This window comes from Carlito syrichta, unplaced genomic scaffold, assembly GCF_000164805.1.
Source record: "Carlito syrichta isolate Samal-C Ts95f unplaced genomic scaffold, Tarsius_syrichta-2.0.1 Scaffold308847, whole genome shotgun sequence".
NCBI classification, from domain to species: domain Eukaryota; kingdom Metazoa; phylum Chordata; class Mammalia; order Primates; family Tarsiidae; genus Carlito; species Carlito syrichta.
In genome coordinates, this window is record NW_007252943.1 from 186,450 (window position 1) to 213,367 (window position 26,918).

General features: G+C 49.6%; 2 protein-coding genes across 3 annotated transcripts in view; both read right to left on the reverse strand.

Moving 5' to 3' along the window:
- The window catches only part of CUL9 (cullin 9), a 44,334-nt gene extending 27,179 nt beyond the window's left edge, over window positions 1-17,155 (reverse strand). Inside the window, exons 1-16 of the mRNA XM_008066122.2 lie at window positions 17,093-17,155; window positions 14,845-15,448; window positions 14,170-14,324; window positions 13,024-13,524; window positions 12,397-12,532; window positions 12,056-12,249; window positions 11,380-11,785; window positions 10,782-10,974; window positions 7,266-7,473; window positions 4,805-4,998; window positions 4,240-4,457; window positions 2,550-2,796; window positions 2,357-2,462; window positions 1,568-1,795; window positions 1,199-1,289; window positions 891-1,062 (exon numbers count right to left, since the gene is read on the reverse strand). Coding sequence (XP_008064313.1) covers window positions 891-1,062; window positions 1,199-1,289; window positions 1,568-1,795; window positions 2,357-2,462; window positions 2,550-2,796; window positions 4,240-4,457; window positions 4,805-4,998; window positions 7,266-7,473; window positions 10,782-10,974; window positions 11,380-11,785; window positions 12,056-12,249; window positions 12,397-12,532; window positions 13,024-13,524; window positions 14,170-14,324; window positions 14,845-15,439 — 3,644 coding nt within the window. The 5' untranslated portion in view covers window positions 15,440-15,448; window positions 17,093-17,155. The remainder of the gene's footprint in view (window positions 1-890; window positions 1,063-1,198; window positions 1,290-1,567; window positions 1,796-2,356; window positions 2,463-2,549; window positions 2,797-4,239; window positions 4,458-4,804; window positions 4,999-7,265; window positions 7,474-10,781; window positions 10,975-11,379; window positions 11,786-12,055; window positions 12,250-12,396; window positions 12,533-13,023; window positions 13,525-14,169; window positions 14,325-14,844; window positions 15,449-17,092) is intronic.
- Window positions 17,156-18,100: 945 nt separating this feature from the next.
- On the reverse strand, window positions 18,101-26,918 carry SRF (serum response factor). 2 transcript variants are annotated; one of them, XM_021716605.1, is made up of 7 exons: window positions 26,782-26,918; window positions 24,791-25,057; window positions 22,982-23,243; window positions 22,291-22,410; window positions 21,093-21,284; window positions 20,723-20,799; window positions 18,101-20,509 (listed from the first exon to the last, which is right to left on the reverse strand). In XM_021716605.1, the coding sequence occupies exons 1-7, from the start codon at window positions 26,851-26,853 to the stop codon at window positions 20,414-20,416; spliced, it is 1,086 nt and encodes a 361-aa protein (XP_021572280.1). In that variant the 5' UTR covers window positions 26,854-26,918; the 3' UTR covers window positions 18,101-20,413. The 2 variants fall into 2 exon arrangements, with proteins under 2 accessions (XP_021572280.1, XP_021572281.1); XM_021716606.1 differs by lacking the exon at window positions 26,782-26,918 and adding an exon at window positions 26,504-26,563 and having other exon boundaries at window positions 18,102-20,509.

Here is a 26,918-nt window from a genome sequence, read left to right on the forward strand (position 1 = left end):
ATCCACTCACCTCGGCCTCCCAAAGCACGGGATTACAGGCTGAGCCACCGAGCCCGGCTTGATCGTTTCTTAACCAGACCACTGCATGGACCTGCCCTCCTCTTCCTTGTGGCCTCCAACCCAAACTCCCATCATAGCCAGAATGAGCTTTCTCAATTAAAAAAACCACAGCTTTGTCTCCTTCCTTTGTAAAACCCTTCTGAGGCTCTCCAAGCTTCCGAAGAAAAGCTCAGACTTTTCACTAACAAACTCTTCGTGGTCGGCCTCTGCCTACTTTTCTGGCTTCGTTTCCTGCCACTCTGACACATACACGCTTCGTTCTAGCCTAACACGGTTACTTAAAGTTCCCCCAAGTACAGCGCTGTGTTTCTTCCACTTACACAAATGCTGTTCTTCTGTCTGGACTATCCATTGCCCCCACTTTATCTAGCTAATTTCAACTTCAAAGCTAAACCCAGTCAACCCCTCCTTCCAGAAGATCCAGGGCATATGCCTACTCTGTGCTCTTACTGACTTTCTAGCTTGGCTCCCCAAGAGCCATGAACACAGGTACCACATCTTCTTGTTTTTGTATCTCCAGACCCTGGCACAGTGCCTGACACAAATGTCCCCAAGGGAAATTGATAAGGAAGTTGTTGATTTCCCTCAACATTAAGCAAAGGGGACACTCAGGGAGTGATGGAATGCCTATACTCAGCACAGCGAAGGCAGGTCAATGTGTCTATCTGTTCACTGCATAAAATGGGTTTGAGTGTGTCCCTCAGGCACGGAAGTTCCAGAAAGGATTGTGGGTATGTGGGTGTTTTGAGGCTGTGTATCAGGGCATATCAGAACATCTGTGTATGTGTGTCTATGTACTGGAGGTCAGGAGAAAGGGGGAAGGTCCACACCTAACAAGAACACCACGGTGCATGTGCAGGGTGATGTAGTGGGAGCCAGTGCTGCCGTTGGACTCCCAGTAGGTCTTGGGATTGCGGTCCGTCAACTTGCTGGCTCGGTGCGGGTTGGAGGACACCTCCACCTTCTCCCAGCACTTGTCCTCCCTCACATCCACATTGGAGCCTGGGGGCAAGTGGAAAGGGGTAGAATTCACAACCTGGTTAGCTGAGAGAGAGAAAGAGAAGAGACTAGGGAGCAGGAAGGGAAGGGGAGAACTGATGCTGGATGGAGCCAGGAGAAAGCAAGCGAGGGCACTCACCCTGGCAGAGATGCCTGAGGAAAACGTCAAAAAAGGGGATATTGATGGGTTGGTGGGTTCGTCTGTGGTCTTCAATCTGGCCCAGCACCATCTGCAGCCAGAACATCAGAAAGAAGAGGGAAGGAGGGGAGGAAAGAACATGGAGAAACACCCAGAAACAGGGATACAGAAAAAGTCAAGAGGCAACAGAACACTTAACTTCTTTCTCCCCAAATTCTGACAGGACCATATGGAGTAAAGGTTAGGGTGCAGTACCCCAGATTTGCTACCGCCTATGCTATACAGGGATACCAAAGAGGTACACACTGAATCCCCTTCCCCTGCTTCTGACTTACATTCTTGGCTCCACACCCACAAGCAGCTCCTCACCTGAATGCAGCCCGCCAGGATACTGGAGGTGAGGTTGCTATAGAGCTGTGCATGTTTCTCACACTCTGTCACCAGGTCACGAAGCTCACAGCCCAGCAGCAGCTGAGCTGGGTGCTTATCCAGGATTTTGGAGAGGACTTCTTTTGCTCCCAGGCAGCAGAGCACCACGGCATAGTCCTTATGCATTGAGGCCAGGCGATGCAGCAAGCAAGTCAGCTCCTGAACAATCTGAGCCCATGGCCACATAGATTAATTTAAGGGAAACAAAAGACAGGACACATAAGGGCTGAGAGGTGGGTTCAGTCAAGGAAGTGTGGTGCTGAGATTTTGGAGAATCATAAAAGAAGCCCAGGCAAAGGAGGGTACCAAAGACAAGGTATTAGAAAATGGGGTTGCTGGGACTCCAGGGTGAGTTGGCAGCAGTAGACCTTGGGCACAGCTTCCCAGGCTTCTTCCTGCCAGGCCAAGCTATCTCAAGAGCCAGCTTGGTGCCTGAGCCTCACTCAACAATGCATAAGCCCTGAAGGATGGAGAGCAAGGACTGTTTGGATTGATGCATGTGGGCTTCCCCTAAACCCAAAATCTAAAATCCAGGTGCATCCAAAAGGTTTATACTTTAAAGATCCCAGTTCTGTAGACTCTTAGATGACATTAGCCTTTCTCTTCCTACCCAGTGCCCTAGTGCCCCAGAAACACTCAGAAAGAAAGGCTCTGCTGTGTCTCCCAAAACCTCAGTTGGTGTCCTGTATGCTGCCCTTCCCTCCCCAACCCTTGCCAGGGCTCTGGTACCTCAGAGTCACTGCTAAGGCCACTCAGGCAGTTGAGACAGGGCTCCAAGACTTCGTGCCAGGGAAGGACCATTGCCTCTGGGTAATCCAGCAGTCGGGTCATGACCCTGGTGAAGGGATGGAAACAAGTGAAGTCCCTGAGGTCTGCCAGCTCCCCTCACCCTGATGCATGGGTGCCTGAACAGGCCCCTCACCTCAGTACGGTCAGCAGCAGGGTTTTGTACGGCCCCGGGGCATCCAGAGTCCGCAGCAACAGGAGGAAGGGCTGGGTCTCCTGCTGGAGGCGCTTGAGGAGGGGCCTCACGGCACCCCCTGGGCCACCCTCATGGCACAGCACGCGCTCCAAGTCCAGAAGTAGTTCTGCAGACGGGCCACCCACCAGGGATCGAATCAGTAGCTCAGGGGACCCATCCTGGCCCTGGGCACTGGGGGTCTCCAGTGCTGCACCCCAGACAAACCGGAGGGAAAAAATGTCTTAGTAGTTGGTCAAACCAGAAATGGAGAAGTCTAGAAAATCACCCTAAACTTTTCTTCCCATACTGAGGATGCCTACAGTTTTTACCAAAGTGTGAGGAATTTTTCTTCTGTGGACCCAAATATATACCTAACTACATTTGGGAAAAAAAATCCAGTATAGCAAACAATGTCAAGTTAAACACAACATATGCTTCATCTCTTATAGTCATATGATTACCTTTTATTTTAAATGTTAGCTATAATAAATATTAGCTATTATAATAACATCCCTATACTACCTACATGGTGGTTTTAGATCTATAGACTAAAGATATATACTGCCTATTTCAATATCCCTCCAGACTTCTGGGTTTTCGCTTGTTTTTTTGTTTGTTTGTTTGTTTTTGTTTGGTTTTTTTGTGGTTTTTCTTTTGAGTTGGAGTCTCACTCTGTCGCCCAGACTGGAGTGCAGTGGCTGCTCCTGGCCACCCCAGCATCGACCTGCTGGGCTCCAGTATCCTTCTGCCTCAGCCTTCCAAGCAGCCAGAACTATAGGCGTGCACTACCACACCTGGTCAATTTTTTTTTTATTTATTGTAGAGACAAGGTCTTGCCAAGTTGCCAGGGCTGGTCTTGAACCCGTGGGCTCAGGCAATCTATTCGTCCCAGCCTCCTGAAGTGCTGGGATTACAGGCTTGAGCCATCACACCCGGCCTTCACTTAGTTTTTAATCACAAATGGTTCCTCTCCATAACATCAATATTTAATCTTTCTAGTCACAAACTTTCTGAACCTTAAATTACAATTCCTCTCAAAAAAGTCTCCCTAGATGTCATTTCAACCAATCTTCTAAGTATCCAATAAGACTGAACCAAACCAAGCCGGGCTCAGTGGCTCAGCCTGTAATCCTGCGCTTTGGGAGGCTGAGGTGAGTGGATTGCCTGAGCCCACGGGTTTGAGACCTGTCTGGGCAACTTGGCAAGACCTCATCTCTACAATTTATCAAAAAATTAGCTGGGCGTGGTAGCGCGCGCCTATAGTTCCAGCTACTTGGAAGGCTGAGGCGGAAGGATCACTAGAGCCCAGCAGGTGGAGGCTGCAGTGGCCGGGAGTATGCCACTGCCCTCCAACCTGGGCGACTCCAACTCAAAAAAAAAAGACTGGACCAAACCTAGCCCAGACAGATAGGAATCCACATATGTTTAAAACCATTCAGAGAGGGCAATTTTCTTGTACCTATTCTAGAATCTCCCTCTCTTTTTGGTCAGGAAGTTCTACTTAAGACCTAACTTGAGCACCACAATGCTCACTCATTTCCTGAAGACTCCTTCCCTTTCCAGTAAGGAGCTGGTACGTAAATGCTAGCTTCCTGGTCACAGGCTGGCACTGTATGATTACTCAGCAGAACCACCCCCTCCACAATGGTACCTGCATGCTCGGGACTGCCCAGCGGCTCTGAGTAGCGATTGAGAAGCATCATGAGGACGGTGCGTGTGGCAGGCATAGGTCCTGCCCCAGGTGGGATACCAGCGTGCCTAAACAAGGTATCTCTCAGTTCTTGTGTGAGAATCTGGTCTCCCAGAGTGTGGTGGTTGCACAAAAGTAGTTTGAGCAGGAGCAGGCCATTTCTCACTGCCGAGGAGCACCTAAAGAGGAGGGCGGCGACCCAGAAAGAAATTGGTAGACAGTGAATGCAATGGAAGCAGAGAAACAAGTGCAGAAGGCCCTGCAGTTGGGGAGAAAACAGTCCCTTTCACATTTGGTTCACTGAACTCAGGTGACTCCTCTCAACCCCATGAAGGAAGGTCAGTGGTATCTCCCTGCCCTCACTGGGAATCTCCCTAGTCCCAACCACTTGGCCTCTCTTCTAACAGTTGGGAGGGCCACCAATGTTAATCCAGAGGTGACAACTTGAGAATTTCTGTGGAGTACATGAGCTTGGACAGGGTTTGGACTCAGCAGGGGCCTGGAGTTTGGAGGGTAATGCCCTGACCCTTTGGTGTTCAGCATCAGGATCACAGCAGCAGGGACAGTAAGGAGCAGGCTCTCAGAGCCTGGGCTTGTAGCTGAGTCGATGCTGGCGAAGATCTCTCTGGTCATCTGAGCATCAAACAAAGGGTGGATAGAATCTTGGCCAGTAAAAGTGGGGATCTCTGAGGAGTTGGCAATGGCCAGCATCTTCAGTGCCTATGACGGGGATACAGAAACAGAATTAGGAGTGGGCAGAGCTATAATGAGGAAGGAAAGCCAGGGCCATCATTGTAGACCTCAAACTTTGGTGCAACTAAGCTGTATATAAATAGAGTAGAAGACAAAGATGGAAGAGGTAGAGATGAGTCAACAAATGCTAGGGAGGGAGGGAGAAAAAAGAGAAAAGAAAGTCAACAAAACCCTAAGACTGGAAGGTAAAATCTGTCCCCAGGTTCCCTGCACCAAGGTTACCTGAGTGGGATGGCCACCCTTACCCATACCTTCCCCTCAAGTTGGTGCCCATTCACAGTATCTACTTACCTTCAGAGGCTTTCCTTAACATTGTCCCCCATCCCCCATCTCGCTGGTCCACTCTTGCCTTTGCAAAACCTCTCTTCCCTTGAGTTCCATGACTTCATGTCCTCCCACTTTTCCTCCTACCTCTCTGTTGTCCCTTTGCCTGGTCCTCAACATTGAGGTTCCTTGTCCCCTTTCTCTTCACACTCTGTGCTTCCTTCCACCTAGACAACCTTGTCCACTACCATAGCTTCAATTACTACCTATATGCTAACTCTCCCAAACCTGTGTCCCCGGCCTTAGCCAGAATCTGGCCTGTCTAAACAAGGCTTCTTGGTTGTCTCATAGGCAGAGGAGTTGGAATTATAGGAAGAATACTGCTTGTAATGTACAAACTTGTTTGCTGGTACTGTAGACAAATTAAATCAAAATGAACACTATACCACCAGTATCTTCACTAGCTTCTCCCTAATAAGAAAAGAGACACTCGGGCCCCCAATCCCAAGGAGTCTTGCTTGACTTCTCAGCCACAATACCATCTGACTTCCTGCCCAACTCCATCCACCAGGATCCAGCCTATTCCCTCTGGAGTGGAGACTGTCTCTCCTGTTGAAAAGGCTGACTCTCCAGAAGAAACTCACTAGGGATGGATTGGTATAGAATTAATACTCAGGACAATCCTCCTCATGAGGTCTGGACATTCTGAGCAAATACTACCTTGTAATGAGGCTTTCTCCCTTTGGTTACCCTACTCTCCTCCAATTAGCTGAATTCTGTAGACCTTAAGTTATAAACAAGATGATACAGTTTGAATTTAGTGGTGAATGCTGTTGTTTTATCTTGCCATGGCCTAAAATAAATGGATTTGCTGTATTTTGGTACATAATTTGAGAGGATCAGGTGATTCTTTGAGTACACATGACCTAGACTGTGAACGCCTGGCTGCCCTTAGCTCCATAAAGGAAAAGAACCTCTTGGCCTCTACTGGGACATTCTACTCTAAGAGGACATGTGCTCCTATCCATGCTGCTGCCATACTACTGAAATCCATCTCAGAACTGCCCTGGCTGAGGTCTACCTGTCCCCTTCAGGGATCCACAAGCCATTCTGTCCACACCACCCACCAGTCAACACTTCCATCTGCAGTCGACAGGAAACCAATTCTTCTGTAAGCTCCCTGGATGAGAGCCTCCCTTCCCTAATGTTGGCATTGTTTCACCCAAATCTGATGATAGAGTATTTTCTTTTTTCTTTTTGTGTTGGAGTCTCACTCGGTCGCCCAGGCTGGAGTGCCGTGGCATACTCACAGTCATCCCAGCATCGACCTGCTGGGCTACGGTGATCCTTCCACCTCAGCCTTCCGAGTAGCCGGAATTACAGGCGCGCGCTACCACGCCCGGCTGATTTTTTGATTTATTGTAGAGATGAGGTCTCGCTGACCAGGCGGGTCTCGAACCCGCGGGCTCAGGCAATCCACTCATCTCAGCCTCCCAAAGTGCTGGGATTACAGGCTGAGCCACCGAGCCTGGCCGAGAGTATTTTCTTTATAAGGGTACTACTTAGATAAAAAGGGAAAAATGCTTTTAGTTTAACTGTCACATCTAGAAAATTGATTTTTTAACCAGGTACCTAATTGTAACTAAAACTGCATGAGGAATTTAACATAATTAAAAACTCAACCTCTGACCTTCTCCTCATACCTCCTTCTCCTACAGTATTTTCTCAGTAAATGGCCACCTCATGTCCTGCTTAAGTTTATACCTGGACTCATTCTTAAAAACTCCCTTCTTCCTTCCTCCAAATACACACTCAATCTCCCAAGATTATACAGATCAAAATCTTAAATCCATTTTTCCATCCCAACATCTACACCCTGCTCTAAATCACCACACTCTCTCCTCAGGATCAGCAGTGCCCAATCTGCTTGTCTTGCCCCATGCTCTCCTGCCAGTCCCCAATGCACTCACCGCCAGCCCGGCCTGCTGCACCAAGATGGAAGTCTTATATTCTTGCATGCAAACCAGCACAGCATAGATGCCACCCTCCCTGGCAAACAATGGCCGCCACTCGTGCTTTGTCATGAGCAGGTAAAGGAGGCGCAGGGCCTGTACCACCACCATCTTCTCTCTGACCTGATTGGTCAGCAGTTCCACCAGCATCTTCACTAGCTTCTCCCTGATAAGAGAAGAGACAATGGGCTCCCCATCCCAAGGAGTCTTGCCTGACTTCCCAGCCATCTGACTCCCTACCCAACCCCATCCACCAAGATTCAGTCCATTCTCTCCACTGCTCCCTCAACCTGCTTTCCTTGCCTCAATCTCACCCCTGATCCCCACCCCTCTGCAGTCTAACTACCTCTGGCTCAACTCATGAAAGAGGCCATAGAGCAAAATGGTTACAAACTCTAGCTCATCTTTCCAAATAAATCTATAAATTCAGAATAAATATAATCAAAATGCCTAAAGACTTTTAAAAATATCATGATAGGCAGAGTCAGGCACTGGAAAAGAAATGTTTAGAAAATAATGGTAAGCCGGGCTCGGTGGCTCAGCCTGTAATCCCAGCGCTTTGGGAGGCTGAGGTGAGAGGATTGCCTGAGCCCGCGGGTTTGAGACCCGCCTGGGCAACTTGGCGAGAACTCATCTCTAAAATAAATTTTAAAAAATGAGCCGGGCGTGGTAGCGCACGCCTGTAGTTCAGCAACTTGGAAGGCTGAGGCAGAAGGATCACCGGAGCCCAGCAGGTAGAGGCTGCAGTGGCCGGGAGCGGCTACTGCACTCAAATCTGGGTGACAGAGTGAGACTCCAACTCAAAAAAAATAAATAAATAAAATAATGGTAGTCGCATTTATCATTATAAAAATTAAAATATAAACTTATAATAATTAAGCTCTGGAACTGATAAAGGGTAGACAAACAGATAAACAGATGAGAAGAGAAATAAGGATGGTATCTCGGCTAGTAAGAAAAAGGAAGCCGGGCTCGGTGGCTCAGCCTGTAATCCTGCACTTTGGGAGGCTGAGGTGAGTGGACTGCCTGAGCCCGCGGGTTCAAGACCCGCATGGGCAACTTGGTGAGCCCTCATCTCTACAATAAATCAAAAAAATTAGCTGGGTGTGATAGCGCACACCTGTAGTTCCAGCTACATGGAAGGCTGAGGCGGAAGGATCACCAGAGCCCAGCAGGTCGAGGCTGCAGTGGCCGGGAGTGTGCCACTGCACTCCAATCTTTTGACAGAGTGACACTCCAACTCAAAAAAAATAAAAAAGAAAAGGAAGGACCACTTAAAATGTGTGATACCTGGCTATCCATTTGAAAAAACTGACAGTGAAGCTCTACTTCACACCATTTGCAAAAATAAGTTACACACAGATTTTTATTTATTTATTTATTTTTTATTTTTTATTTTTTATTTTTTTGAGTTGGAGTCTCACTCTGTCACCCAGACTGGAGTGCAGTGGCCGCTCCCGGCCACTGCAGCCTCGACCTGCTGGGCTCTGGCGATCCTTCCGCCTCAGCCTTCCGAGTAGCTGGAATTACAGGTGCGCGCTACCACGCCTGGCTAATTTTTTGATTTTACTGTAAAGGTGAGGTCTCGCCTGCCCAGGTGGGTCTCGAACCCGCGGGCTCGGTCAATCCACTCACCTCAGCCTCCCAAAGGTGCGGGATTACAGGCTGAGCCACCGAGCCCGGCTTACACACACATTTTTAAATGAATGTAAAAAACAAAATTATAGATATTTTTAGAAAATACAGTGAAACATTTTTAGAATCCTGGAATAGGATAGATCTTCTTAAGTAGGACACAAAATCTAGAAGCCATAAAAAAGTTAAAAAATATAGCAACATAAAAATCGGAAATTTTAGCACAATGAAAGACACTATAAACAAAATGAAGAGACAAGCAACATGAGCTACAAAAAGGGTTTAGTACAAATGCAGATCTGAGAAAAGGTAGTCCCTAGATCACAGTGAGGGTTATGAGAGGAAACAGCAGATATTAACATCTTTCTTCACAGTGACAGAGATTGAGGAGGTGGTCTGGGAACTATGAAAGGAAAGAACATAAAAGAGAACTGGAAAAAAAAGTTTAAAAGGTACTAGGAGAGTTCTGTTTTTAATATATTCTCTCAGAAGCTTTATGATGACTACAGTGTGAATTGAATATGCTATAAATACATATCTCCCCTTCGTAGCCATGCTTTATTATAAACTAGTTAATATACACAGGCAATATATATGAGTAGATATAGAAATACACGTAACGATGTTTACCTAATAGTGACTGTCTCTGCATAAAGGGCTTTCAGATAATTTTTTTTCTGTCAATCTCACTTGAGTATAATCAGATGATTTTTATTTTCATAATTTTTTAACTTTTCTTAACAGTGAGCATATATTATTTTATAATCACAAAATAAAGCTAATACAATTTTTTTAAAACAAGCAAAATATTTGAAACACAAATAATAAAGAATTAATAACCAGAATGCCTTGTAGCAAAAGGGCAAAGACACATTTAAAAAGTAGGCAAAGGATAAGAACAGAATATTTATAGAAGAAATAGAACAAATAAATGTATATAAATGCCTAACTTCACCAGAACTAAGAAATTACAACAAGAAGATACTAAGTATTTAAAATTTTGCCAATCAGATAGACTAAGAAGATGACAACATCCAGTGTTGGCAGAAACAAGGGATAACAAGAGTCACTACAACACTGTACTGGAACTTGGATAAAACCATATTGCAGAGTCCTATTCAACAGCTAAAATAATGAGGCAGTTCCATGCAGACTGATATGGAAAGCCCCCTAAGACACACTGAGACACTGAGTGGGGGCAGTAAAAAGTAATAGAAACATGTAGAACTAATTACATATATTAAAACACAAACTCTATTTCCAAACACACAGTTTTAAGTATAAATCTACAGAAGGTCTGTAGGATACACCAGACTGATGACAGTGGTGAAAAGGGACTTTGGCCTTTCATTCTATGTTCTTTTATAGTCTTCAGATCTTCTTAAATGACAATGCATTTGTGTATTATTTGTATAATTAAGAAGTAGAAAAAACTTTAAAAAGTAGGGAGAGAAAGAGAAAACAAAAAACTCCAGCCCTGGAGCCAAAAGGACCTAAGTCTGAATCCTGGCTCTGCTACCTGTAAAACTCTGAGCAACTTACTTAAATTCTCTAAGCCTCAATTTCCTCATCCATACAGTAGGCTAATAATGCTAACAATGCTTCCTCAGGTGTTAGGTGGATTCAATGAGAGAATGCATGTAAAATAGTGCCTGGCATAGAAGTGCCCCAAGAACACAAGCCATTACAACATCCATCCCTCCTGCTTGGCTGCTCCCCAGGCTGACCCTTCCCTGACTCCCAGCTTTTCTCATTCTTGAACTCATAGTTCCTCCCTCCTGCCACCATCCTCATTACCGATGGCTTCAACCAAACCTCTTCTCTCCCCAACATGCTAACCTCAGCGATCTGTCAGGACGGACCAGAGGGTGATCCCGCTCAGTCACCTCCTCCACAGCCTGAGAGAGGGCAAAGAGCCCTGAAAGCTTCAGGTTTGTGTCCAAGCTGGATATCTGCACAGTGGCCACAACCGCTGCCACAAGCTCATCCAGGGAGCTGCGAGGACCAGGACCCCGCAAGGCTCTAGCCATTTCTGAAATTGGTGGGGAAAGGCAAAGGCTAAAAGAACTGTGGCGCCTCCAAGTTGGAAGTCTTTAAAGTCAAACCCAGTTATCCTAACAACATATAAATACATTATTCATTACTGTAAGTTGCATTCTTTTCCAGTTCTGTGTGAGGGATCTAATGGTCAAACAATAAGATGAAGATACTCAAGAAAGTGGACCCCTTCCAGAGTATCCCTTTCCAAAGATACTGAAAAAAGGAAGTGGTGGTCATTCAGATACAATCAAGGTCAATGGGAAGAAGATGGATGCATGGTTCCATGGCATATTCCTCTGCAAAAAATGACCTTACTCCATGGCTTTCCCTCTACCCTATCTACTTCTATTGGGACCACCCAGGACTTGTTCCAACTTCTTCCCAGAACCTGACTCACCACTGGCTGCCTCCTTAATCTCGGGGGGCAGGGTCATCCCCTCAGTCACCAGAAGCTGGTTAAATAGTTGTGAATCACTCTGTGCCATGGGAGGCTCAGTCTTTGCCTTGGTGGGCTCGGCCTCTACCTTAGGGGCCTCAGCCTTTGCTTTGGGGGACTCAGTCTCTTCCTCCGAGAAGTTGGCTTCTGATTTGGACTCTTCTTCTGGATCTGGGGTATAGGAGTGACTTCGTGAAGTAGATGAGCTGCTACTTTCAGCAGGTAGCAGCCCATACTTGGTGTAGATTTGGGAGTTGAGGAGGTCATTGAGGGTGCTGCCCTCAAACCGATTGCTGAGAACCTGCAGCAGCCCTTCAGCCATCTCTATAGGCACAGACATCTCAACTAGGGCCTTTTCACCCTGAGTCTGTCAACAGAAGGGGTACACATTTCAGGGACAAGAAGACACACAGTTCCTGGGGACAGTAATGTGAAGGATGGCTACCCCCACCATGCCCTCACATCTTCTACATACTAGATTCTCACAGCATTTGTCTCTTCCTCCAGCAGGACCCCCTACTCTCTAACCTCTAGTTCCAGCCTTCCCCTAAGTGGTATCCCATATCTAGAACTCCTGCTAGAGAATTCCATGTCTAACCCTACTACAAACAGGCCTGGTACCTGAGACCTGTAATACCTTATCCAGGTTCTCCCGAAGATTCTGGAAAATTGGCTGCTGCTCACACAAGTCCAACTTCTTGATGAAGAAAAGTAGCTCCCACCACTCAGCTTGGGTCAGATATCCCAGTCTCTCACTCTTTTGAGGCTTGGGCTGGAGGTACGGCAAAGAGTAGAGCCCATCCACAGGATTCCAGTCCCAGGAGAGAAATGCTGAGGATACAGGTGTAGGGGGATCAGCACCCATCAGGAATAGGGTCAACTTCTGAACCTCTGGGACGGTTCCTAGTCAGAAGTGGCTTCATCCCAGTCACTACTTCTCTGCTCAGAAACATGCTATCCATGTCCTCTAAGGCTCACCTGTGCCCAACACAGTAGCCCCTGCCCCCTTCTCCACAGCTGCTGAGGCTGTATCCTCAGTAGCTTCCTCAGAGCCCAGGATCTCCAGCATATGCCAGTGCACCCAGTAGGTACGGCCTGTTGACTGCCAGAAGACCTGATAGGAGGGAGAAAAAAAGAGGGAAGAACAGACAGGTTGAGCCCTCTGAGCTCTGGGCGGTGAAGGTTTGAAAGGACATGCCCAGGCTGAGAGGGCATACCCTCAGATACACAGCAATAAGCTTAGAAAAACTTCCACATAGCAAAAGGCTGTCTTCCCTGTTAGCAGTGGGCCTTGCCTCTCTTCTTAACCATGATGGTCCCTGCGCCCACACTCCTTCCTAGCCACCTTCACTGGTAGTAGAGATGGTGATATCCCCATATACCAGTTCTGCTTCCTAGTTGAGTCTCTATGACCTCACAGCCTATCCACCCCAACCAGATTTTCTCAGCCCTTCGAATGCCCCCACCCCAAATGCTGACCCCTTTTTACCGGTTTCCCTGGGGGTTTTCTCCTTGGGTGGCCTGCCAGAGCTCCCATATGGAAGCCCCAGCTATGCCTACTCCAAATAGATCCCCAACAGTGTCCCGCCACTGTGCTTCACTCACCTGCACAGGGGGCACACCATTGTTGCTCTGCCGGAACTCGCCCTCATCCCCGGCACTGATCTCCTCGTAATCATCCAGCATCCGCACCCGCATTCCCGGCTGCAGCATCTGCTGCACATACTCTCCATAGCCACTTCGGCTAGAGAATTCAGTGCGCTGGCGGAAGGCCCACCTTTGCCTTCTGGGGGTGGTGACAATGGTTGGGAATAAGAGGTTAGGGCCTGAAAGGCAGGGCTGAAAGATGGACCGGGTTGGCCGGGGAGGTGATGCGCCCTGTTCACTGAGGTTCTGGGCCCAGCCCATGCTCCGCACCAGTTCTGAAATAAGGTTGCCTACAGCCATACTAAACTCCAGCTCTCGCTGTCCTCGGCTTTTCTCCCTTGTGGAACATGTGGAGTTTTGGTCTCCAGCTCCTGGTTCTGGACTGTTATTCAGATGATCCAGCAGGGAAGTGACACAAAGGTAGCGCTTCACCAGTGAGAAAAGCAACTTTCCTGGGATCTGCAAGACACATGCTTGGCATAGGCTCATCTCCTCCCAGCCTTAGCTCCTCCCCTTTCCCCCTAACATCTTCCTCTACAGAAAAATATAAAAGCCTCATCTCCAGGCCAGTAGTTCCCAAACTTTGATTTGTACAAGAAACACATAACAAGTGTCTTCAAACAAATTCCTAGGCTCTAATCTCAGAAATTCTGTGAGAAGGGGCTGGGAAGAGGGGTATGAGCCTTCATTTTTTTATTATTATTTTTTTGAGATGGAGTCTCACTCTGTCACCCAGGCTGGAGTACAGTGGCACACTCATGGCCACCGCAGCCTCAACCTGATGGATTCAGGCAATCCTTCCGCCTCAGCCTTCCAAGTAGCTGGAACTATAGGCGTGTGCCACCATGCCCGGCTAATTTTTTGATTTATTGTAGAGACAAGGTCTCACCAAGTTGTCCAGGCTGGTCTCAAACCTTTGGGCTCAAGCAATCCTCTCGCCTCGGCCTCCCAAAGTGCTGGGATTACAGGCTTGAGCCACCGTGCCCAGCAAGCCTTCATGTTAACAAGCTCCCCAGGTGGCTCTGACACATAGTCCTGAACCACATTTTCAGAAATAATACCTTGGGCCTTGTACACAGCATTTCCCCACAGCTGGCAGAGTACCTGAGGCAGATGAATGCCCTCAAAGGCCATGCAGTGTTCTTCAGAAGATGTGGTTTCTGCAAACAGCTCCAGCAAAGTATATCGGCTATCAAAATCCATGTGCTGCTCGATGCCATCTTGCTGGCTCAGTGACAGAAGGACGTGAGCCCGACTCCCTGTAATCCACACCCAATCCATAACTTCTCCTCAGTCCCCAATACTTTCTCCCTGCCTCTCCTAGACTCTAGCCCCTAGCCCAGAGGCTTTTTACTTCTGTGTTACCATAGCAAGAAATACATTTTACATGGTAACCTGGTACAAACACAAATTTAACTGAAATATATACTTCAAGTTACAAAATTTCCCCTTATTAAATGCTATCCACTGATATCTTACTTAAAAAAAAAGCTGATTAACCCACCAAATTGATTTCAAAACCAGCTCATAAATTTCAATCCAATGTTTTAAAAATGCAAATCTACCCCATTCTGTTAATGCTTCGAAAATCCAGACACTATCATTTTATTCTGTTTACATGCCTATACTAGCCTATTAACTATATTTTTCCTTTGCATCAAATTGATATTCACCAAATACCAGGTGCACTTAGATTTGGGAAATCTTTCCTCTATCTGTTCTTACTCCTTGTGGCCCCATTCTCTCCAGTGCTTTTCTTTTTCCCTGGTTGTCTCTTACCAGCATCGTGGGCTGCCAGAGCCTGCAGCATTTTGCCTGCACTCCGACGGATCTGGGGCTCAGGATTGCACAACATGTGCATGAGCAGGTCCAGGGCTCCTGTCTCCCTGAAGACACCAGTGAGGGGCCCAATGCTGGCATAGGCACTGAGCACGTGGATGGTGTGGAGCACAGCAGCTGTGAGGCTTGAGGTCCCACCTTCTGCCAGCTGCCTGGCAGCCCTGTGTACCAGTGCTCGCACATCAGCCTCCATCTCTCCCATTGCCACTTCATCCAGGCCTCCTGAATCTCGAGGAAAGCTTCCTGAACTCCCAGCTGGTTCATGTTGAGGTCCCTTAGATAGTGCTCGTTCACCTAACAGCATGGGGCAGCTGGCATAGACCTCAGGGGCTGACAGCCACATGAGGATGTGCTCTGCCTTGCCTTCCTCTACACCCACTTTGCCCAGTTCCCCACACTTCAGGACACTCCAACGAATCAGGTATTCAGGGTTTCCGTCATACCCAGGCCGCTGTCGAATGAGTTCTTCAGGATATGCCTGCAGCCGGGGCCCCAGGGGCACCATGAGATCCCCAGCACGCCGTTCCCCCACCATCCTGACCTCCTGGGATACACAAGGAGAAAAATAAGGCAGTATGAGAAAAGAAAAAATACATGGAGGGGGGTGGAATCTTGAGACACACAGAGGGTGGGTGGTGATTGGTAGGCTGCATGGTAGAATTTAGAGGCTAAACAGAAAAGGCAAAAAACAGGATGGAATAAATAGCTGAACACACTTTGGGATTTATAAGAAAAGGAGAATGGAGTGGAAACAGGGAAGTGATGAAATGAAGGGGTTTAAGAAATGGAAGAGGTTACAAAGAGAGAATGAGCAGACTAACAGGCAAGGTAACAATAAACAGAGGGACAGTCAAGGGCAGTCTGGGCAAGATAGCAGGGTAGCTGATGGATACAGATCAGGACTTGACACGAGTGGAAAGGAAGGACAGCAGCTTATGAGATAGTTGAGTCAGAACATGCAAGGAAAAGTAGGATGGGAGAGGGTCATGACAGGGAGTATAAAAGACAGGGTAAAGATGGAATATGAATATAAAGGGTGGGTCATGGCAGATAGAGAGAACAGATGACAGGAGGATGGACTGCTGGGGCAAATGACTGGAGAGGAAAAGTGTCTGAGAGTCTTGTGAAAGGCAGAGAGACCTAGAGACGAGATAAAATTACCAGAAAAGATACCAGCTCTCACTCTGCATTTATGAGTGTACAGTAAAGTACCTAAGTCAGGTAGATATAGATGGAGGTGGTAATCATGGGTTTAAGGGTAGGGAATGAGAAGCAATATCGTACAAATTTCAAAGTCAGATAAAGATGGTTCTGAATTCCTGCTCTTTCACTTACTATCTGCCTAGTTGAAGACCAGTTAGTTAACCTCTGAGCTTGTTTCCTTCTCTGCAAGATGGTAATAGTCATACCTGTCTCAGGAACTTAGACACTTAGAACAGTATCTAGCATGTAGTGAGTGCTCAGTAAACAAAATCTAATATTATTCTTAGATGGAGAAGACAGGGGGAGTCATCAAATAAATGCAAAGTTTTTAAGCCAGATTATAAATGTGAGTGGAATAAGCAAGAATGATATGTGTGATATGAAATAGTGTAGGGGCAACAGAGAACAGAGAGAATAAGAACAGAAGGTAAACCCAGCTGAAGAAACGGTGATTAGGGCAGGGGTCATGTGGGGGTACAGGGATTGAAGATGAGACTAGAAGAAGTGAAGGAAGGGGAAAAGAAGGATGTGGACCTCGGTGGAGGTAGAGATCCACTTATCACGGACAGCAAGGCTGGGAGGTAACCAGCGATGTGCCATTTGCCATGTGCAAATGATCAGCGTTGGGCCAAGTAAAACAGGGGGGAAAGGGGAACGTGGGCCTAGAACAGGAGCAATCAACCAAGGTGTGGGGTGTGGGGTGAGGTCTGGATGCAGGAATGAAACCAGCAGGTAGCAAGGTCAGGCTCAAGTTCGCAGACCAGTGAGGCGGTGGAACAGGCCGGTACCGCCGTGGGAACGGGTTTGGGGGCGGGGTGGGGACGGGGGTGCGTGGTCCGAGGAGGCTGACAGGACCGAGTGAATCCCAGAGCGCTACACCTGACCTGGTTCCCTTCGTCAGCCATATGGAGAGTAGCTTAAAAAAAAAAAAAAAAGTTGGGAAGGGTTAGGGAGGGACCGGGTAGGCACAGAACTCTCCTCTCACCTCCCACCGCCCGGCTGGGCCCTTCCTGGGAACCAGCGGCAGGTCCCGCCGTCCTGGTCCCGCCTCCTCGGCTGCTCCCTTCCGGGTCACACGGCGAGAGCACGCACGGCCGGGCATCTACGGGTCCCACCGCGGCCCACGCCGAGCGTGGCGGAGAGGCGCGAGCAGAGCATGCGCGCTACCTGCGGGCGGCTGCCTAGGGAAAGGGGGGCGAGGGCACGAGGCAGCCGAGCCGTGGACTCAGGTCGCTTTGCTCCTCCCTGCGGGAGTAGGAAGCCCTTTACTGGCTCAGTCAACTGCGAAGCGCCCTCCTCACTGGATCAGCCTTCCTGACCCTCATTCTCTCATCATAGCATCCACTCTGATGAAACAGTAACCCACACTCCCACTTGGGGCTTTCCTTTGACTTTTTCATAGGTCCCGTGCCCATGAGTTTCCCAAACCCCTCAGCAATGTTTTGGGTTAGTTGTGTCACTTTTCCTATTAGTCAAAATTGCTCAACTGCGTTGGCCTAAGCACCAGCAATGCCATGCACAGGGAGAAAGTCCTCGGTCCCACAAAATGTTTGTTTGGGGTTTTTTTGAGTTGGAGTCCCACTCCATCACCCAGACTGGAGTGCAGTGGCCACTCCCGACCTGCTGGGCTCCAGCAATCCTTCCGTCTCAGCCTTCCAAGTTGCTGGAACTACAGGTGCAAGCTACCACACCCGACTAATTTTTTTATTGTAGAGATGAGGTCTCGCCAAGTTGCCCAAGCGGGTCTCGAACCCGCAGGCTCAGGCAATCCACTCACCTCAGCCTCCCAAGGGACGGGATTACAGGCTGAGCCACCGAGCCTGGCCCACAAAATGTTTCTTAAATCATAGAGTTCAACAGCCCAAAGCACCCCTTAGCGTGACGGTTTTCATCAAGCATCTAGGGTTGCTTCTCAGAGCAGCAATTTTGGGGGGTTCCCTTCATGTTCATACTTCCATCTCTATGTAGAAAAACAAGAGCCAAAGACCCCACAGTCTGTGCACAAAAATGATACATTTATTGAAAGAGTATTTTTTTTAATACAAAAGAAAGCTCTGTACATAGGACTGTGACCATGTCCACTATTCCTGGGTCAGCATCCCAGGACAAGTAGAAACCACTGACATACACACCCACATTCACACACACACATTCACTCGGGTGCACACACACACACACAAACACACACACACACAAACACACACACACCCCAGAGCCACCGAGGAAGGGAAACACCAAGGATCGCTGCACATAAAAATGCCACCTCATCCCTGACACACGCATGTTCTTCCAAGGCCACGCTCACACAACACACATTATAAGCACTTTGCCTGATTCACTCACTGGGTCTGTCTCTTGTGGGAAGGAGAGGAGGAATTCATCAACATCTCCTCCCAAGGATGGGAAGTGGGGAGTGAGTGAGTAGTGGTGGAGTGAAACAAGAGCAGAGAAAAGGGGCTGGGCAGTTACAGACCTGAGTCCCAAGCTCCCCCACTCTCTGGCCCCTGATTTGCCATGCCCCAGCCTTGAAAGCCACCCATAAGCCCCAGCTATCTCCAGGAGAAAGCCAGAAAAGTGACTTCCATCTTGGCACCCCAAACTGGGGCAAGACAGCAATGGGGGATAGAGGTTAGGGGGTTCTCAAATATGTCGGCAAATCATCCCCTTGATAACTAGGCTGTGCGTAAAATCTTCCCCCACCCCTTCACCTAATCACAGAAGTAAGCTTGTTCCTACTGAAGGCAGTCACAGGTTAATAAAACTCCACCCCGACTGTTGCCCTGTTTCTGAAAAAGCTCCCTTTCTGGATATAGGTGGTGAAGGTAGGCTCTGACACAGGGTAAAAGACCCTCCCCCTTATACTGGTCCACCCTCAAGGTCTACCCCAAAGGGGGCAGAGGGGGGTGGGGCATGGCCCCTGTACAAATTACATAAATACTGAGGTTACACTTAGAAAAATAAAGTCATTTTCTTCAAGGCTTTTTGTCTTAATTTAAAAAAGTTACAGTAGCTGCTCACTCCCTGGGAGAGCTGCCCATTTCTGGCTCCCCAATCGCTGCACTCAGCCCAAGAGCTGCTCCCACTTCTTCTGACCCCCTTCCTGCCTCTCACCCCCTCCCAGACCCCACCTTGCTCACTGCAACTTGGGCCCCAGGCAGCTACAGGCCTGGGGGAGCACAAGGCTGCAATGCCCATGCGTGTGGCACAAATGAAGTCAGTTGCCTATACCTGACACCCTCCCACTCCCACCCCCACATTTGGTCTCCCTTTTCCCTCTCCCTAGCAACAGCCCTAAAGGACAAAAAGAGGCCCAGAGCTGTGGGTCACCCTCCCTACCCCGTTGGGGCATGGCCTGAGGGCCCCTCCCCCGGCTTTCTCCTGGCAACAACCCAGGACCGGGCAATCCCAGAATCTCCCCACCACACTGGTGGACCCCGAGCTCTTGGGGTGGCTCTGTCCCCAGGGGCCCAGCCAGTTCTGGGGAGCCCAAGGGCTCCCCAGGGAAGGGGATTTGGGCAGGGAGGGGGATGAGAAAAACGCCATAAAAAAAAGTTAAATATTTTAAAAATATATATTTATAGATTTGTTTTCACTTCGTCTCCTCAAATAAAAAGTTCAAAATCAACTTTAAGTAAAGCAGCTGGGGGGGGGAAGACAAAGGGAAGAAGAGAACGCTGGTGGTTCCCTGCAACCAGGAGGTCCAAGGGGAGCGGCAAGACAGGACAGGCGGCCCCAGGAACCTGCCCAGTGCACAGGCCCAGCTACTCAGGAGCTGAAGGGGCAGAGGGCGGCAGCATGAGGGAAGAAGCCCTCATCTCCCTAGCTGGCTCCCTGAGGGGCAGGGACAGGGCTCTTTTGACCCAGCCTGTGGCAGACACAGGGCTGACCTGAGGTCAGCAAGGAGGCTGGAGAAAGGACCCTCGCTGCCTCCTCAGGGGAGGACATGGTGCCCAGTCCCACAGAAGGCCTGTGTGTGGGAAGGTGGGGCACGGTCCCATTGGGTAAGCTAATACTCATGGCAAACATCGAGCCAAGCTGGTGAGGGGAGTTTGATGAGGGCGGACAGCCCCACCATCAACAGAAATGGGAGGTGGAGGCGGAAGGAGGGGAGGGTGAGGGAGGACGGGTGGAGGCAGGCAGGCCCATTTCTTTGGCTGGAGTGAGAGGGCTCAGTCCGGTGGCTGCCCGCTTCTCCTCCCCGCCTCCATCCTGCGGCCCGTCAACATGTGTGTAAAGAAAATGTGAAAAGGCAACAATAAATAAGTGGTGCCGTCCCTTGGGCCATCTGTCCAGGGCGGCGGGCGGATCATTCACTCTTGGTGCTGTGGGCGGCGTCCAGGTTCACTACCTGTAGCTCGGTGAGGTTGCTGCTGCTCCCGGCCTGCTGCCCTATCACAGCCATCTGGAGGAAAGGGGGTATGTGAGGAGGTGTGGGGACTGACCAGCTAGCTCAGGCTCTCCCCTGCTTGCCTGCCTGCTATCCACAGGCCTGACCAGAAAAACAGATGGGCCGCCAGGATAGGGATTCTGGCTTTGACCAACTGGTAATGGATTCCCCCAAGGTGAAGAGAAAGAAGTGGCTGTCTGGAATGGGATGAAAGGTGTCCCCACCTACCTGGTGAAGCTGAACTGCAGAAACAGGGATCTGCACTGTCCCTGATGGTGCTGTCAGGAAGACCTGGGGGACGCCACCTACATTGGAAAATCACAGGGGAAATTCAAATTGCTTGCTCAAGAGAAACTTCCAGATATTAGAGGAGTAGTGATAAATGCACAAGTGACTGGGTGAGTCTCAGATGTAAATGCCCAAGGGCAAGTCTGCCAGTGTGTCTGAGGGTACATGGATGTCTGTGTGTATGTGTGTGTGTGTACTTGTGTAGCAATATGTGTGGGCATCCAAACGTGTGTGTGTGAGCATATGCATCTAAATGTGTGAATAAGGAAGGAAACAGTCCTCCATATGTCAGCCCTGCGCCTCTACTCACCTTGCTCCTGGACCTGGCTGTGGGACACCTGCATGGTGGATGGTGCCTGGGAGAAGGCATTCAGCACGGTGAGGCTGCCATCAGCCAAGCCCGAGGTGGGGGCATACATCACCGCATGGGGACTAGGGTACATCATGTGGCCACCCACAGTTGTGGGCACGGATGACGTCATGATAGTGGCGGGCAGCGTCACTGGTAAACACAGACACATTTCAGCTTGGTATTGGTCCCCACGGATGCCCCCATTCCACTCCCAGGAACTCAAGACTTCCAAAGCCCTCTTGCCACTTTCCAGGTCAGAAAGCAGACAAGATTGTTCTTCTGCTCCCTGTCATCAACTAAGAAAGTCTAACTTTTTCTTGAATACAACAGCACCAACGTTTCATTGTATCCTACCACACTGTACTACTTGATTGTCTGTCTGCTGAATTCTGTTTCAAGAACCTCATCTTGGGAAACACAAAGATTACAATGACTGACCCACTCACAGGGAACTCAAACACCCCTTTTAGGTAGCTCCATCATCCCATTTTTTGTTCTCATTCCTCCTCCCTCTTCCTCAATGCACAATAAACAAATTAATCTTTGAAACAAGCACTTTGCAAATGTTAATGTACATATGGTTACCTGGGAGTCTTGTTAAAAATGCAGATTCAGAATGAGCAGGTTTGGGATGAGGTTTAAGATTCTGCATTTCCAACAAGCTCCCAGGTAATGCTGGTGTTCCCAGCCCATAGACCACACTTTGCATAACAAGTCTGTAAATAACAAGAACTTAGATGTAACTATATTTTGAGAGTACTTCATCTTTTCTGAAATAACCAGAGATCCCTGAGGGGAATTATGGCTACTCAAAATGAGCAACACTCTCCCACAAGGAGACAAATAAAGATAAGTCCTTCCTAGTAATTAAGCAAATGCTGTATCTTTGGGCAAATAACTTCTCCTTTCTAGGCCTAAATGTGGAGAAGGTGGCTTCAATGGTCTCTAATTTTCTCCTGGAATCCATAGCCCCACTGCAGGGCAGAATTCAAAACCCAGTCATCCTCATCCAACTTTCCCATAAGGATTAGGCCAAAAGCCTCAGTCTCCACTTTAAGAAATCCTCTGACCTTAGTTATAGGACAGTTCTGGGCACCTACTGCTAGGCCTCAAGGGGAAAGGCAGGCAGGGAGGGTGACAGGGTTGAGAGCTATACCTGTCCCGCTGGAGGAGGTCTGCGTGAGGTCTGTGCTGCTGTCACGAGAGGGAGACGCTTGCTGTGGGGCCTGGTGCACCTGAATGGCCTGCACTGGGACCTGCTGGGCCACTGCCCCACCTACGAGACACAGAGTCTTACTTGTGCTCTGTCCCACACAACTGCTACCTCCGCCAAGCACCCACAAACACCCCAGTCCCAGGGCCTGACACACTGGTCCTCGACTTTCATTATCTTTCCTGGGAGCCAAAGAGGCCCTCATGCCCTGAATCTTCTCTCCAGGGACTGCTGAGCTCTGCTCTTGCCCTTCCCTCCTCTCTTTCTCCCACCCTAGGCCTTGTCTCTACTTTCTCCAACTGACCCAGGAACTAACAATGACCTTTATCAAAGACATGATCTGCCTTCCAGTTAAGGTAGGAAAGTGGTAAATGTCTACTGTCCCCATGACAATGATAAAGGCCAGACAAAGAAAAGGCCGGAGCATGTGGCTGAAACTTATAAGGATAGCAGGGGTCTCAGTGGGCAGAGGGCATGCCTGCCAATGGGAAAGAGGCTTTTCTCAGGCTCTGACCCTTATTCAACCTCCTTCTGAGTAGGGAAAGAAGTTCTCCTGGAGCTGCCCTAAACCCTCTCTTAGCATGCTCAATCTGCCCCAGGGAGGATGAATCTCTCCCTGCCCCTTGTGACTCACCAGGCATGAGGGTGAAGCTGGTAGGCAGCTGCATAAGGCCCCCAGAGGAAACAGGGCCGCTGCCTGTACTCTTCAGCACAGTCCCGTTGGCACTGCTGACAGCGCTGGGGCTGACGCTAGCAGACACTGGTGCCAGGTAGTTGGTGATGGGAAAGGAGGGGCCGCTGCTGACTTGCATGGTGGTAGAGGTGCTGGGTGCTGTTTGGATGGTAGATGTGGTACCTGGCAGGTTGGTGACCGTGAACGCCGGCTTCAATGTGTCCTACACCCAGAGTAAAGATGAAGCAGTGAGTCTCTACCAGACCCTGCCCCTACAGAAGCTCTGTGTGGATTGACAGCCCAGACCAAACCAATGGGCTTGGGTTCAAATCCCAACTCCACCATTTACCTATTGTCTGATCCTTGGGCAAGTTACTGACCTGCTGAGCTATAGTTTCCTATTGGTAAAAGGAGGATAATACCTACCCCATATGTTGTTGTAAAGATTAAATAGGTAAAGCACTTAGAAAACAGTACTTGGCACATAAACGACCAAAACAAATATTCTCTACTCATCATCATTATAATTCCCTGAGTCCTCTGCCAAATGAACTGTGGTAATCAAATTGGCAGAGAGTCAAGACACCAAGGATCTGTTCCGAGCTCTGGCACTCACCATCTGTGTGACCCTGAGATCATTACTTCCCTTTTCTGAGCCTCAGTTTTTCTCTCCTATTAACATGAGGGGGCTGGGCTGCTCTGTTCTCTTTAAAATTAGAATTCTTCCAAATCTGATTTGTCAGGCTTCTGAGATAGGGACTGAGAGGTTTTCAGGTAACTTAAAGTTAGAGAGAGATCTTGGAAGTCTGGCAATGAAGCATTTTATGCCAAATACTCAAGATTTAAACTACCAAAAGAATTTACTCACCCAGAATGTCCTGGGAATAAATGAGCCTTACAAGGATTTGAAAATTATTACAGATGATGTGCCACTAAGAGAGGGGAGACCCTACAGCACTGATTCTCCCCTTAGGGAGTCTTTGTTCTTAGAAGGGGAAGGAGGAAGCTGAGAACCAAATCGCCACGCCAAGACTGAGAACTGAGGCAACCAGGGGGCTCAAAAGCTGGGGGTGGGTCAGCGCGGGAGGTTTGCGAAAGCAGCTGGGCTCAAGAGCTTTGATTGGTGGAGGCGTTGCTAAGGCAAACAGTGCCGCTTCCTCCCGTTGGCCAGTTAGTTAAGGACCACCCAGAAGGTGGAGCTCTCCAGACAGCAAGGAAGGATGCCCCGCCCCCTCTCCTTACCGGGAAAAGGAAGGGGGAGGCGTGACTAGAGCCGGCTTCCCTAGAAGCGGGCGAATGCACTCCCTAATTGTCCAGGCCCTTAACATCCTGAAGGGGTAGGCGGCTGGCTAGTAAGGTAAACCACAGCCCAGTCACCCAGCCTGCCTGTCAACAGTGCTGGGCTCCCAGGACCCTGGGACCCTGAGTGCTGCTTTCCTACTCCCTGGCGACCCAGCCGGCAGGGAGGGCAGGACTAAGCTACACCCCCGCCCCCAGCGGGAGACAGCTGGCGGGAGGAATGCAAAGGCCCTGCCAGGCAGGCGGGCTGGGGGGGGGGGGCCGGCGTGGAGCCCGAGCCGGCCTTATATGGGCACTGAGGCCGCCCGCTTATCTAGGGAGCCGGCCTCCTGTCAGGAAAGCGAGGATGGTCACCTGTCCCTTAAGATGAGGGGCACTAACCCAGATCCATTCCACATTGGTGGGCATCTATCCACCTGTCCCGGGCCAGGGCCCCCCTTCCCTCCTCTCACATAGGTAACCCAAACACACCTTGGTCTCCCCACTGCTGTCAGACTCGGACACCTGGTAGGTGAGATCTGTCTCTTCAAAGCCAGTGGCACTCATTCTCTGGTCTGTTGTGGGGTCTGAGCGGGGTGGAGAATCTGGCGAGTTGAGGCAGGTCTGAATCAGTGCCTTGCCGGTCTCACTGGTGATCATGGGCTGCAGTTTGCGCGTAGCAAAAGTATACACATGGCCTGTCTCACTGGCCACCAGCAACAGCACCTGTGTCCCTGTCAGCGTGGACAGCTCATATGCCTGGTGGGTAGGGAGGGAGATGGGCAGATGAGCAAAACATTTTATCTCTATCTTCCTTGGGAAGTAGGAAACAGAAGAATTATAGTGATCTCAAGCCCCCACACCCATAATGACCTTTTCTAGTGACTCTGCTGGGGGGGAGGTCAGGATATCTGGGAGCAGCAAAACTACCTATGCTTCTCCTTTGAGCAGCCCCACTGGCCTGCATATATCTCAAACAGTCACAGTCCCCAGTGATGGAACATATAACCTCAGGAGACATGAAGGGATCCAGTTGGCTGCTTTCCACCACAGCATGGTGCCTGGAGCCTCTAGAAGCCTCACCCCCTCCTCACTGTCACAGGGAAAGGTTGGAGCCTGGAGCTTCTAGAAGCCTCACCCCCTCCTCACTGTCACAGGGACCAGGATGGATCCCTACCATACTGGAATTCACACAAGGCATTAGAGATCAGGGACCAACTAGGCTCCAACCTTTCCATGTTTCTTCCCCGAAACTACAGGCTCCAACTTGTTGCCATAGCCTAACTTCCTCTGCACTCTAATACTGTATATGTCTTTGTCTTGGGAAAGAGAATAAAGAATAAAGAAGAGAACTTTCCTTCAAGAACCACCTCCCCCCACAACCTTCTCCACTGATGATCAAGTGACAAGGGACACTGATACAGCAGTATGTGGAGTGATAGGAGATGGAAGCTAGATTAGCACCAAATACCCTGCTGTGAGCCCAGGAAAGGGACTTTCAGTGATGGCCCCATAGATATCATCCTCACTCCCAACGAAGTTCCACAAACCACCTTGGGAGCAGCTCCGGTTTCCATAAGGGACGAATATAAACACCAGCCAAGTTCCCAAGGTTCCAGCTTCTTGTTTCCCAATTCCCTCTGTTTCCATCCCTTCCCATACGGTTTACACTCCAAAATGACTCCCTTCCTCACCACTTTTCACTGGATAATTGGCTGGCAGAGAAGGAATTTACAGGTACTTCTGCAAACCTTCCTGACATCCCTCCAAACTCCATCGGCACACAGATTCTCCCTAGGGCCGGAAACCCCTTGTCCCAATGGCAGGCGATCCTGCAGCCAATCTGGCCAGGCGCTTGCAGCTTCTTCCAGTCAGTGGATGCAATGGAAGACACATGGCCAGCGGGGGACTAGGTCCTGCTGCTCAGGGCAGCACCAGTTCTCCTGCCCTGCTCGCTTACCTGGCCCCCTACCCAGCCTCGGTGCTTCCAGCCAGCATTACTCTAGCGGTGCCCACCTTCCTCCCACACATGCTCGCTCATTGTTGCCATGCGTCTCCAGCTTCTTCGCCTCCATACATACCTTCTCTTCTGCTCCCTGCTCTGCCGGCGCTCTCCCCAGAACACCAAGGTGCAGGGGACCTACTGACCCCGTCCCATTATCCACCTCGCCGGCAGCCTGGCAGCCTCTCATTACTGCTCATCACCCCTTCACTCCGCAAGGGCCCTCTTCCTCTCTCACGCCGGTCACTCCCACCTCGGCACGTTTCCCCACTGTTCCGGTCGTTCGCAGCATCTCCCCCTCCCCACATTTCCCCGGCGGCCCCTCCCCTTTGGCTCTCCCGGGTGTCAGCCATCCCTCCCACACACCTCCTGCAGACTCGCCGCCTCACCTCCGCCTCGGCTCTGCCTTCCTCCCGGGTTCCCCTGGCGACTCCCCACCCCTCCCGGTCCCCCGTGGCCGGCCGGCCTCCCGGCTCGGTACCTTCTTCATGATGCCCGTCTTCCTCTTGCTGAAGGTCGTGTAGCGCCGCAGCTTGTTGTCGATGAACTCCATCTTGATCTTCACGCGGCCCCGAGTCTTCTTACCCGGCTTGGCCCCGCTCACCGCGGCGGTCACCG